Source organism: Scatophagus argus, chromosome 10 (genome assembly GCF_020382885.2).
Source record: "Scatophagus argus isolate fScaArg1 chromosome 10, fScaArg1.pri, whole genome shotgun sequence".
Classification (NCBI taxonomy): Eukaryota; Metazoa; Chordata; class Actinopteri; family Scatophagidae; genus Scatophagus; species Scatophagus argus.
Window position 1 is genome coordinate 13,828,352 of NC_058502.1, and position 12,273 is coordinate 13,840,624.

Sequence of the window (12,273 nt, forward strand, 5' to 3'; positions counted from 1 at the left end):
CTCATTTAGTAAAACTCCCACCTCTCGCGAGAGTTTGGACATACGTATGCGGAAGTTTACACTCTGCTTAGAAAAATGTGCGTCTCATGGCAGCAGTGAGAAGAGCCGGCTGCGGGTTATCTTCAGCTTGCTTGTTCCCGGTGTAGCAGCTTTCTACAATGTATTCCGTATTAATTAACGCGGTTTTATCCAGCTCTCCTGACTATGGCCTGTTGTTTGAGTCTCTGTCCTGGCCGAGTGACTCCTGGCCGGAGACGGAGCGGGTCGAGGCGCTGTCAGCTTTTATTGAAGGACTGGGATCACTCATGGCCGACTCCGACACAACTCCGTTAACAACTGTTAATAGAAAATCTATTATAAATAAAATCGACTCGGTGATTTGGACCCATTGTCTACCTCTTCTCTCCAAAATATCAGCAGAAGCCGGCAAAGGCACGCAGTGCAGGGAGAGTACCGCGGCTGCCTGCCGACTTATGAGTGTTTGTCTCCCGCTGTGTGACGAGGTTGTACCGGGGCGGGTAGCTCTGTCTGTCCTCCCGTCACTCCAGATGTCGGAAGAGGATGCGCCTGCACCGGGACGACTCAACGTGGAGGTTGCCAGCGAACTCATGGCTGTTCTCATACCTTCTCTCTCAACAGATGAGCATCTCACACTCACAATCCTGACATCTGCCTTGTCCTGCATCAAAACACTGCCTGATCCACTGGTCTCCAAAGTCACAGTCAGGCTTCTTCTAACTCTCCTGAACTGCTGCAGCGGTGCGAGGTTAGGAGGTGTGCTTAAGCTGATCCTGGATGATCTGTGCAGCTGGCACTCCACTGACCGCACACCTGTGGTTACAGAGCGGGCGCTGCTGTGTTTGACCGCCCTGTCAGACCACCTGCTCAAACCTCACAGCCAATCCCCCTCCTCCTCACCCCCTTCCTCCTGTGACCCTCGTCTGTCTCTCCAGTTCTGGAGGATGGTTCAGGATGGACTGACTCACAGAGACAGCGTGTCACGCAAGAGGGCCTTGTACCTGCTGAAAAAGAGTGTGGCCCTGTCAGAGGAGGACAGCGTGGACTGTTCTCTCTCTCCATCAGGCCAAGGTAAAAGTGTTTAGATGTGCCCACAGAGTATTAAGTTTATATTTGCTGGTGCTGCATGATGTGTTTTCTCTCTGTTCTTATAATCATAGCAGATGAGACCTTGTTCAGATGGACCCCCAACAGGAGCAAGTTGCTTAGAGAGTTCTGGGAGGATTATGTGCTGGTGATGGAGACCCTGGAGGAGAATCAGGTAGAAAATCACACATGACTGTTGGTTCAGAGGTGCAAATCATGATAGAACAGCTTTGTAATGTTTCTTTTCCTCTCCAGGTTCATGTCGTCCGACCAGTTCTAAATAGAATAGACACGTTGATCCAGACGACAGTGAATGATAGTCAAGGTAATGCTAGAATCTGGCTTAGTTTTGTATTTCCTCTCTATGTCCTTTCAGCAAATTAGGTTTATATTTCTAGCTTTGTTTTGGTGTACGTTGAGCAAAGTGATTCAGCTTTATCACATTCCACCTCCTTTTTTCTCCATGAATCAAAAAGACTAAACTGATCGTAATATCTTTTCATCACATATTCACCATTTCATCAACACACTTATATTTTCAGTTAAAGTTTGAAAATGGTAAAAAGATGTTTGTTACATACAGTCAATCCAAACAGCTTTGTTCAATTGAAAATGCAGTCCGTGGAATAAACCAACCCAAGAGAAAAAAAATTGTGTGAGGTGCCAACCTGACGGTTTGTGCCTGTTTTCCATCAGGTCAAGGCCTGTTCCACCCCTCCTGGCTGCTGTGTGTGTACCAGCGGATGTTCCACAGTGAGAATAAGTCCTTGATGAGAGAGGGAGTGTGTCACATGCTCGAGCTGCAGGTCCTGCAGCAGCCGGACTTTGCTTTAGCCTTTTCTCAGGTACAGGCTCAGACGCAGTTCAATCAGTGTGATTTGGGCATATTAGTGCATTATTTGTACGTTCAAGTTTCCTTCCATGTTGCTTTACTCCTCAGTTCATCGTTGGACCTTTTATGGATGTTCTGTCCGAAACGTCGCTCTTCCACAGGTGAGGGTTTGAAGTCAGAACCTCAAGCAAATGATTTGAATATTTGAGGAACTACTGTGTTCTCAAGTGTATTTTTTGCACCTGTCCTCATTAACCAAACTTCTGTCCACATGTAGGTCGGTTGGGCAGAGTGTAGGAGATTGCCCCGAACTTGGGGCTAAGCTCCAAGTCTTCATGGCCACCTTTTTCAGCAGCCTGCCTTCAGAGCATAGAGGTACAGAAGCCACAGTGAATACATTTTAACAAAGCCACTTCTCATGGTAAAAATGCCGATCCAACTTTGACTGTTGTGTTGGCTCTGCAGGCCGTATGTTGCTGCAGATGATCCAGCAGATGTGCTCTAAGCACTGGTGCGCAGTACCTCTTCTCTTCCTCTCTCAGGCTCTATCCAAACTCCCTCCAAGTCCGCTGCTGGGGATCGACGGGCTCACTGCTCTCAGGTACCTCATCGTGCCTCACAGTAATTAGACAGACTGTGTCATATCTGGCTACACTTGACATGGAAGCTCATTTAAATCTGTGGTGTTTCACAGGGAGGTACTGCGCTGCACCATGATCACTCATCAGGTCCTCCTGAGAGGTGCTGCTCAGTGCTTCCTGTTGAACAGTGCCCTCTGTCTGACTGACGTGGTAAGACACAAATGGCGCACATAGTGCTGAAATAACTGAAACGCCTCCAAATACAATATGACAGGCCTGCTGTGAACAGCATTTTGAATGTCGTGATGTTACAGCTTTTTTGAACTGTTACAGTTACCTGGTATATTATTGTTTTTTAGCGAATATTCACTTCACTTATGAGCACTGAGGTGCTAATGTGATAGTATATTGTAGATAGGTAGATTGACACTTTATTGATCCTGAGGTATTTCAAGTGATCCCGAGGGAAATTCAGTCTACAGTCTGTAGATTCAGACAAAATTAGTTTATCAGGTTATTGAAAGAAAAGAAATTCGATCATCGATGAAACTTTGAAGTTAATTATCATGTAAAAATAAAAAAAAATAAAATAGCTGCTTTCACTTTAGTAAATGTAGAGATTTACTGCTTTTCACGACATATGCCAAACAACGAAAAAGTGTTTTGCCAGAGAGGATCAGTGCTTACACATTGTTAAACTCCACCAGAAATGAGTGATTGACATTTAGTGGGATAGTTTCTCAGCAACACTACATGATGATTAAATCTAGACACCAGTTAAATATATACCTCTGAAAGTCTCAATAAAAACCAGACACTGAACTCACTGTGGGGCTGTTGTACTGCACTGTCTGGTGTTTCTTTTATTTTGTCCAGCCCCTGTGCTTTCATATACAGCTGCTGAGTAATTGAAATATCTTGTTGCAGAGCACAGTGACCCTAGATGATGTTTTTAGTTTCCTGATGGATTTTCGTGCAGACGAGTCCCTGTGTAGAGGCACACAGATATGGAAACAGGTACATTGTATTAAAGAAACAGGGAGAATTAACCAGCCTAAAATGTTGTTTAAATCACATGTTATGGATGTTGTATGACTAAGTTGCTTCCCTGTGAATCTTTGACATGGCTGCAGTTGTGTGTCTGGCTATATGACAATGAAGGCAGTTTCAAGCCCAGAATTCTGAATGGAGATTGTGCTGATGCTGCCACAAAGAAGGAAACTGTAAGAAGCTATGTGCAGAACGAGATGTACACTTATCTCCGTGTCCCACCCAGCACAGGTAAGTCTAAGACGATGTTGTCATCTGTCAGATCATTGGACACAGCTGTTTAGGCTGCACTTGTTGGAGTTGGTTTAAGTTTGTCTCCCTTCTCCTTAGGTCACACTGAGAGATTACCCGACCAGAAAGAGGCTGATAAGTTGGCCAGGGCCATTCTGCTGTGTGTGGACATGGAGAGGAATCAACTCAGCGCAGAGACTGCTAACACTCTGGAGTCATTACTGTCTCCGCTGCTGGACACCCTGAGCAGAGTCAACACCAATGTCTACCTGCCTGTGCGAAAGAGTGACAAGAGCCTGCAGCTCATTTTCCGACTGTTCCAGCTGGGAAGAACACCAAGCTGTCAGCATGCTGGAGAGGAGCAAGGTTTGTGTGGATAACACTGATTCGTAGTTATAGCTGTTGAGTCCGCCTTCTTGCGTTTGCAGTAGGTGGATACTCTCACTTTTTTTCTTGTATCTAAGGCTGAGATCTACTATTTATCCTTCAACCCGTAGATTTAGTGTTGCTTTGGATCTAGCATCTAGTCCTCTGTTATTCAATCTACAACATAACCTGCTGCTTTGAGCATCATATTATTGTATAATTGTGCCATGGAACACATCTCAGCATCTGAAAACCAAACTTTTCTTTAGGTCTTCTGGTAGCACTATACTTACAATAGTCCCCGTCTTGGTTAAGTGGCTTAAGAGTGTGTGACGTTCAACTCCTCTGACCCTGTTTTTCACAGTGGATAACGTGATGGTGGCCATGAAGAAGCTCATTTTTAAACTTGTCGATCCAGTCCAGGAGTTTATCCAGAGGAGGCTGTTTGGTGAGCTGCAGGAGGTAAACAGTGACTCAAGCAAATCACCGTCACTCCAATTAACAATGATGCTCCCAGTGAATAGCTCTGACTTGTGCACGTGCTGTTTGTTCATACAGCTGTTTGATGTGGAGCGGGCAGAGCTGTATCTGTGTGTCCTGAGGCAACTGGTCATCACATACAGTTCTGCACCACAGCACCACAATAAGCTTCAGCAGACCTGTTTCCCTAAACTTATCAAGCACAGCCTCAGGGTCCTGCAAGAACCAAGCCAGCAGGTACAAAATGAAATATTCAAGCTCTTGTCATCAGGCAGGAATTTCATAAATCAGCTTGATTGCTTGATTATTCAGCGCTTTTTTTTTTTCTCCCTTGCCTGATCCACTCTGTGGAAAATCAGATGGCTAGTGCAGTTGCTATGGCATCTGTGGCTATGGTGTGTGATCTTGTGGAGCAGAGAGTGATTGACATGCAACCAGAGACCATTTCTGTCCTGAAATCATTGAATGACTACTTCTACAATCCAGCGTCAAAAAGTCCATCCGCTTTGGGGAACTTCAACAAACGCCTGCAAAAACCACAGACTGAAGATTGTTCAAGGTCAGTGGAATACTCAATAAACCTCAAAATGTATAATACATTTTTAAAAAATCTGGATTCATTTAGGATTTTATTAACTGAAAAATATTCAGAAAAATCATCTTTTTCATTAGTGATGGAGGAGTGCATAGTCCTCTGCTGCAGGACTGGGGACGCATTGCTGCAAAGTTCATGCGGGACCAGTGGATGTGTCTGAGCTTCCTGATTAAGGCTGTTGGGATTCCAGAGGGTGTAGAGGTTTCCAGAGTGCCTGAGACTCTCAAGGCTGCTCTGAGCTGCGCTGTGGAGGCCCTGGCTCTGCTGCCCAGTGACCTGGTGCTGCCTGTGCTTACCTTTATGGAGACAGTGCTACCACAAGTGAGTCAATTGAATTGAGGGGTTTAGGTTTAGCAAGTTCTTTACAGTTATAAGATGAAGGATTTCTTGCAAAAACTTGCATAGTATCTGATGAAGTGTTTGGTTTGGACATGTTTTGATCCCAGTTACTGCATTGTGAGGAGACCCTCTGTGTGGAAGCTGTGACTCTTAGCTGGGAGCTGGTGCAGGGGCTGACCACCAATGCCCATGACTTCTGGCTGGCCCTGAGAGGTTTTATCTCCATGGCCTTCCACCATAAGCTGCTTGAGCTAACAGACTCTCAGGCTCCGACACTCGTCGCCACCTTAAAACAGGTAATTAGAATTGGCCTGGTTGACTTGGAAAGAAAGGGATACGCTGATTTACACTTTCAGTATGCTTTTTCCACGATGTACACACGTGGTGGTGCTGTACGATTGTTTTTAGATTGCCGCTGAGCTGACGGAGCTGTCCCAGTCAAAGAGCGGAGTGTTTGGCGTACTGCTTCAACACTGCTGTCAGACATGGCTGCCCGCCGACCGAGGCAGCGGTGACAAGGCCCACTCCACGTTTTCTTGTGTTTTCAGCCACATCAGCATACTCACTGAGGCTTGTGTCTATGGACCAGTGTTCAGGAGAGATCAACGGTAACTTTCAGCAGCGTTTCTCAGATTTGTTCACTTGTTTCTATGGGCCGTTTTAACTGTTTCATCTTCAAAGGCTCATCCAGGATGTCCAAACATATGTGGAGCAACTCGGTGAAGAGTGTGCTGCCAATGTCGCAGTTACAAGGTGAGCTCAGTTTCTCTGTGTTGCGGTAACTGCCTGCTTCATGGCTGTGATTTAAAACAGTACCACAAGAGGTCTCTCTTACTGTGCAGTTGTTTTGACAGTTTACCTACTTTTCATCATTTTCCAGTGATAACAGGGATGATCAGTTGCCCCGCATATGTGTACTGGCTTTCCTCAGTCGCCTGGATTCCTCTAATCTGCAGCATCAAAGACTGATGGAGGAACTAGTCCTGGATTTATTGAAAAAGGTACATGATACAGTTGAAGTGTATTTATTTGAACATTATTTGGCAAAATATATTATCATGTTACGTTGACATTGATATTCCACTGGAAGTCAGCTAAAATAAAATCAATAAATCAGTTCTGAAGATTTGTGTCTCATGCATCTTAATTTTTGTTTTCATGAGAATAATTAATCTCCTGTCTCATATTTTGATCCCGGGCTGAAAAGAGCAGAGATAAAGACAAGCCGGTCTCTAATTTGTAAACAATATGTAATTTGTTTGTACTTTGTTTATGTGTGGCAACAGCTACTTGATTTGCTTTATGATATTCTGAATTACTCTTAGCATGTCAGCTTTTTTTCATTAAGATAATAAATTAAGCAGCAGTTACAGCTTAACAACACCATTTTCCATTACTCCCCTCCATCCCATCTCTCCAGGATAATGACATATCAAAGTCAAAAGTGCGTTACTATGGCAACTCCCTGCAACATCGTGTGAAAAACAGAGTATGGCAGACACTGCTGCTGTTGCTGCCCAAACTCAGAGAGGTAAGACAATTACTCTTACAGTCACACAGGAAATAACCTCTCAGAAAGCAACAGTGTACGTCTGTGTGTGTGTGTGTGTGTGTGTGTGTGTGTGTGTGTGTCTATATGCGTGTGCATGCATGCAGGAGTTTGTTGCCACTTTTCTGAACCGTGTGTTTGAAGCTGGATTCTGCAGTAACCAGGCATCGGTCAAGTACCTGATCGAGTGGATGATGATTCTGATTCTTGTCTACTATCCACAACACATGGACAGTTTTTGGGCCTGCTTCAGCATGGTGAGCTCCCACTATAGACACCTAACTATCAGAATACATACTAAAATATGCTACAGTAATATATTATGAGTAACATAGAATCACTGAATGATTTCTCTGTTTTCTATACAGGATCATGAAAAGACCAAGACAAGTAGCTGCACCTTCCTGTCAGTCCTGGTACATTTCAATGTCATCATTCCTAATCTTAAGGATGAGGTAAAGCCTTATTTCTTTTTCTTCACTCACTCACCCATTCTTTTTGCATCACCTCTCAGTATATGAAACATTTCTCCCTCTCTCCCCCTGTGGGTTTTCAAGGCTGTGCAGTTGCGTAAAGCGCTGGACATCATCCTGCAGTGGTGTTTCAACCATAACTTCAGCGTGCGCCTGTATGCCTTACTGGCGCTGAAAAGGGTGTGGACCTTGGCTGAAGTTCGGGCAAGGGAAGGGGCTGATGGTTTTGGAGGGCTGTCCACTGTGATCAAAGCCTGTCTGTACCAGGCTGAGGCAATGCAGAGCACCGGGTGAGTGCAGAGCAGCTACAACAACTCCAAAAAGCTGGCTGCAATGTGTAAAATGTGTTTATTTGAGTTTTTATTTGCTGTCTTATCATTTAGAAATGCCAACAAGAACTGGATGAGGATTCAGGAGCACTTCTTCTTTGGTGCCTTTCATCCTATCAGGGATTACAGTGTTGAGGTATGCAAGTATGTTTCTGCTAAACAAATGAATCCTGCTAAAATACAGTAACAATGTATAATAACATGTATTTGTTTTTTCTTTCCCAGACAATATTCTATACTTTCCCCAGTCTGTCAGAGTTGGCTGATGATGAGTGGATTCCACCCTGGAAGTTTGAGAAACTGTCCTGTTTCTGTGAGAGTCCCTCTTTGGCTTTGCGAAATCCCAGTCCTGAGCTGAGCCAGCTCCAGCCTGGAGACTGGATCCAGCAAGACAAAGGTATAGTAATAGCTCTCAAAAACAGTGGGACTGCTTTATATAACACGCCTTCGTCGTACCTCATCTCAGACTGAGAGGTCTCTGTGTCGTATCCTGCAGGTGAGCAGAATAAGGAGGACCGCTGGGCTGACGTGCAGAAGAAGATCACACCCTGGAGACTGGGAATCCAGGAGCAGGAGCTTGAACTTCAGCTGGTTCCACAGCAGAGGGCAGCTCGACTGGGCAAACTGCACGGCGCCCTGCTGGTGGTAGCCTCTCTTATTGACAAGCCCACCAATTTAGGAGGTGAGGAACAGCATGACAAATCACATTTCTTTGCTTTTTTTATTGTATTTCTTTGTCAGTAAACACTAGTACAATGTCTCTTGTACTAGTACTCTTCCATTTATGGAACATTACAGGCTTTTGTTTGGTGTCACAATGATGATCTGGGCGAAGAGGTCAAACACAGCTGCTGCTAAAACCAGTCCCTTAAGCTCTCTTATCAGAGTTTAGACAGGGAATGTCCAGCTTTCACCACAAACCCCTGTATTTTATGTTCTCTGCTAGTGTAATCCGATGCTTTTGTCTCAAATGATAACGGGCTGAATCAATCAGAATTTGTTTATAGAGGAAAAGACCCATTTTCAAAATCAATATTGAAACTGGGTGATGTAAGCAAGAACATTAGCTGCTCTGTAAATGAAATTGCCCTCTCAGTTGCCATTATAGGTGTAACCTTTTAATATCTGTCTGTGTCCACGATAACAGACTGTTATCAGTTCATGCTGAGTCATTACAGCAACAGATTATGTAAAAAAAAAAAAAAAAAAAATCTCTTTTTAGATGTAATGGGTCTTTTTTTTTTTTAAACCACAGCTTGACATTGTGGCAATTCAAAGATCATATTTAGATAGATGTCACATTTAGGCTTTGTGCTCATTTGTTTGTTTGTTATTGTAGGTCTGTGCAGGACCTGTGAGATCTTCGGTGCCAGTGCCCTGGTTCTGGACAGCCTCCGCCACGTCAGCGACAAACACTTTCAGTCCCTGAGTGTCTCGTCTGAGCTCTGGCTTCCCCTGTTAGAGGTGAAGTGCATAAAATGATCTCACATTACTCCTGAAGAGAGTTTTTCTCAGGAACCTGAGAAATGTGTTTGAAATGAAACGTTCATCTACTTCATTCCTTAGATTACAAACTGAATCTGTTCATCAGGTGAAACCTGTGGAGCTCACTGACTTCCTGCAGGTGAAGAAGAGTGAAGGCTACTGCATTGTTGGAGTGGAGCAGACAGCCAACAGTCAGAGCCTCCAGGACTACCAGTTCCCTGAGAAGACCCTGCTCCTTCTGGGGTATGACAGCATTAAACACTCAGTCATGTAGTTAAGTTAAGTTAAGTCAAAGCACAGTGCTTTTTTTAGTTTGCATAAATGCATGCAAGCTTCTGTCTTCCCTTGTGATTCCCACATACATGAAGGCGTGAGCTGACGAGGCTATTTAATGTTATCTTGCCAGTTTAGTGTGTTTCCCTGCGGTGCCTGTGCCTCTGCTCTCCATGGTGTACCTGTTGGGGCATGCTGGCCTGTAATTGGTTCTCCCTGAGGGGTGGCACACAGGAAATAAATTACACAAACCAATGTGTGGTGACAACAGCAGAAAAGCGTCTTGTGTACTGTATTGTGGTCGTGAATCTGCACTGTGGCTTCCATCATTTGGGCCAACGGGACAGAAAAGATCGTTTTATTAAACCCTTTGTAGCTTCTCTGAACTGTAATTATAAGACTGCGTAGTTGGCAGGTGTAGTTACTGTTGTGCAACTGGCCTGGCGGAGAGGGAGAGATTAATATTTATCACGGCGTCTGTGTAGGTGTCCTGTTTTGTTTTAGACCGTTCAGCCACAGACGTGTGAACAAGGCTGTTAGCTCAAACACATCGTGTGTGAGCTGAATCTTGAGTGCTTTCACAGCTGCGCTCTCCCCTGCACAGCACGGCCCGGCTCTAATCTCTCATCAGGTCGCTGTTATCTCAGCCAGTTGCTCTCATGATAAGTGTAGCTCATCAAATCATGCTTTCTTACTGTGTGGCACCCTCTGCGTTCTGACTGAAAGCCAAACTCATTACCTCTTTATGTTTGCTTTGCATGACCCATATTGCTGGATCTCAGTATATACTCAGTTGATTACAGTTTGATTTGCTCTTGGACTTGAGTTTATGAGTCATTTGTGTTAAAAAAAAAAAAAAAAAGAAGTTAATTCTTCATAATCTTAAGGACTTGAGAAACTGAAGAATTGACTTGTCTGCTCATAGGGCCCTTAAATTAAATCACGTGCACAGCATCGTTATACCAAGTGAAAGTGGAAATGAAAACCATTCAAAAAATGTTGATTGAGGTGCATATGATACACAATTGAGTGAAGACTGAAAAAACAGATGTTCTGGTGTCACATTAACAGATGTCAGTGCTGACATGTTGCTGTCATGAAACTCAATCCAGTGTAAATCCTGCAGCAGAATTTATTTTGATTACATTCTGAATAATTTTCAGCGATTGTTTCTGTAAATTAATTTGCACGATAGATTAGTCTATCCCAAATATCACCTGCTGTTGAAAAGCAGATGAGTAACCCTCTTTGAGGTTGAATTTTTATATACTGTTCCTGTGAATTCCCTTTCCTAAAAGTTCAGGGTAAACACTGAACTCTTTCCATAATAGGTATGGAAATAGTTGGATTTAAAGAAAGATTTTATATTTTGGAAAATATGCCTTTTCATTCTTTTGCTGATGATAGCTTGAAAAGGTTGATGCCACTCTCATGTCTTTATGATAAATATGTGTCTAGAGCCAGCAGCTGGTTTAGTTTAGCACAAGCGCAGGGGAAACAGTTAGTCCTGTCCAAAGTACAGCATCCAGTTCTTCTTAATCTCTCTAATTAATGCTTTATATTTTGTTTATTTAATCCCTATAAACACCAAAGTGTCTAAACAAAGGTTTTATTTCTAAGCTAAGCTAACCAGCTGCTGGCTCTGGCTCTGTATTTCTTGTACAAACATGAGAGTGTTCTGAGTCTTCTCACTCAACATGAAAACCTGTTTAAAAAAGCCTGTCCCTCCCTGAATTATATATATATATATTCTCTCTCTCTCTCTCTTTCTTTCCCCCTCTTATAGCAATGAACGAGAAGGTATACCTGCCAATTTGCTCCGAATGCTGGATGTGTGTGTGGAGATCCCCCAGCAAGGGGTCATCCGTTCACTCAACGTGCATGTGAGCGCTGCTCTGCTGATTTGGGAATACACTCGGCAGCACCTCACCTCTGGCTCGCCTGAAGTCGACTCGAAACGCAGCTGAAGCGGCGGTGACCGGCAGCACAGTCCTATAGCAGGCTGTGGCATCTGCCTTGCAGACACTGGCCTTCCTTGGTGCTCCTCCTGGAAACAACTGCGAAAAGAGTCGGGGTGGGGGGGCTTAAAATGAACATGTAAACTTGAGCCACAGTGCATGAAGGTGCTCCCCATACAGGTTACATCAGGGCCTTTCAGGATGTTCCATCTCTCTGTCCTTTCTGGTTTCAGGTCAGCAGTTACCTTGTGCCTTAATGAGAGTCATGAATAGAGATGGGCTCTGGTTATTACATCTAAATATTCCACTGGGCATGCGGTTGTATTAATGGAGGCAAGCTGTGTGTCGGCAGAGCAGAGACGTACGTGGGAATTTTCCCCTTTGAGGAGGAACATTCTTGTTTATGTAAGCAGTTAGTTTTTGCCTCAGAGCAACAGGATGGACTATAATATTCACACCCAAGAAACTAGAACCCATAATATGTACTGTAAATGCTGCTTTTGTTTGTGGCTCACTGATGTTTATATTTGCAGTGTGTGTGCAGTTCTTTTTAAATTGTAAAACCTTTTGATACGGTTGAATGAATAAATAAATAAAACTAGTTTGCAAGGGGTTAAATTTAGCTCTT

At 43.9% G+C, this 12,273-nt stretch overlaps 1 protein-coding gene across 3 annotated transcripts; it reads left to right on the top strand.

The window, feature by feature from the left end:
* Positions 1-33: 33 nt before the first annotated feature.
* tarbp1 (TAR (HIV-1) RNA binding protein 1) lies at positions 34-12,251 on the top strand. 3 transcript variants are annotated; one of them, XM_046401248.1, is made up of 29 exons: positions 35-1,089; positions 1,179-1,279; positions 1,360-1,429; positions 1,801-1,949; positions 2,045-2,097; positions 2,214-2,311; positions 2,402-2,537; positions 2,631-2,727; positions 3,445-3,534; positions 3,651-3,798; positions 3,898-4,164; positions 4,529-4,626; positions 4,723-4,881; positions 5,004-5,203; positions 5,317-5,560; positions 5,686-5,874; positions 5,987-6,186; positions 6,260-6,331; positions 6,459-6,579; positions 6,999-7,109; positions 7,235-7,384; positions 7,496-7,582; positions 7,685-7,890; positions 7,984-8,065; positions 8,155-8,326; positions 8,426-8,611; positions 9,269-9,393; positions 9,521-9,657; positions 11,474-12,251. In XM_046401248.1, exons 1-29 carry the CDS (start codon positions 159-161, stop codon positions 11,652-11,654), a joined length of 4,860 nt encoding a protein of 1,619 aa, XP_046257204.1. In that variant the 5' UTR covers positions 35-158; the 3' UTR covers positions 11,655-12,251. The 3 variants fall into 3 exon arrangements, with proteins under 3 accessions (XP_046257206.1, XP_046257204.1, XP_046257205.1); XM_046401249.1 differs by having other exon boundaries at positions 1,182-1,279; XM_046401250.1 differs by lacking the exon at positions 11,474-12,251 and having other exon boundaries at positions 34-1,089; positions 9,496-9,632.
* Positions 12,252-12,273: the final 22 nt, after the last annotated feature.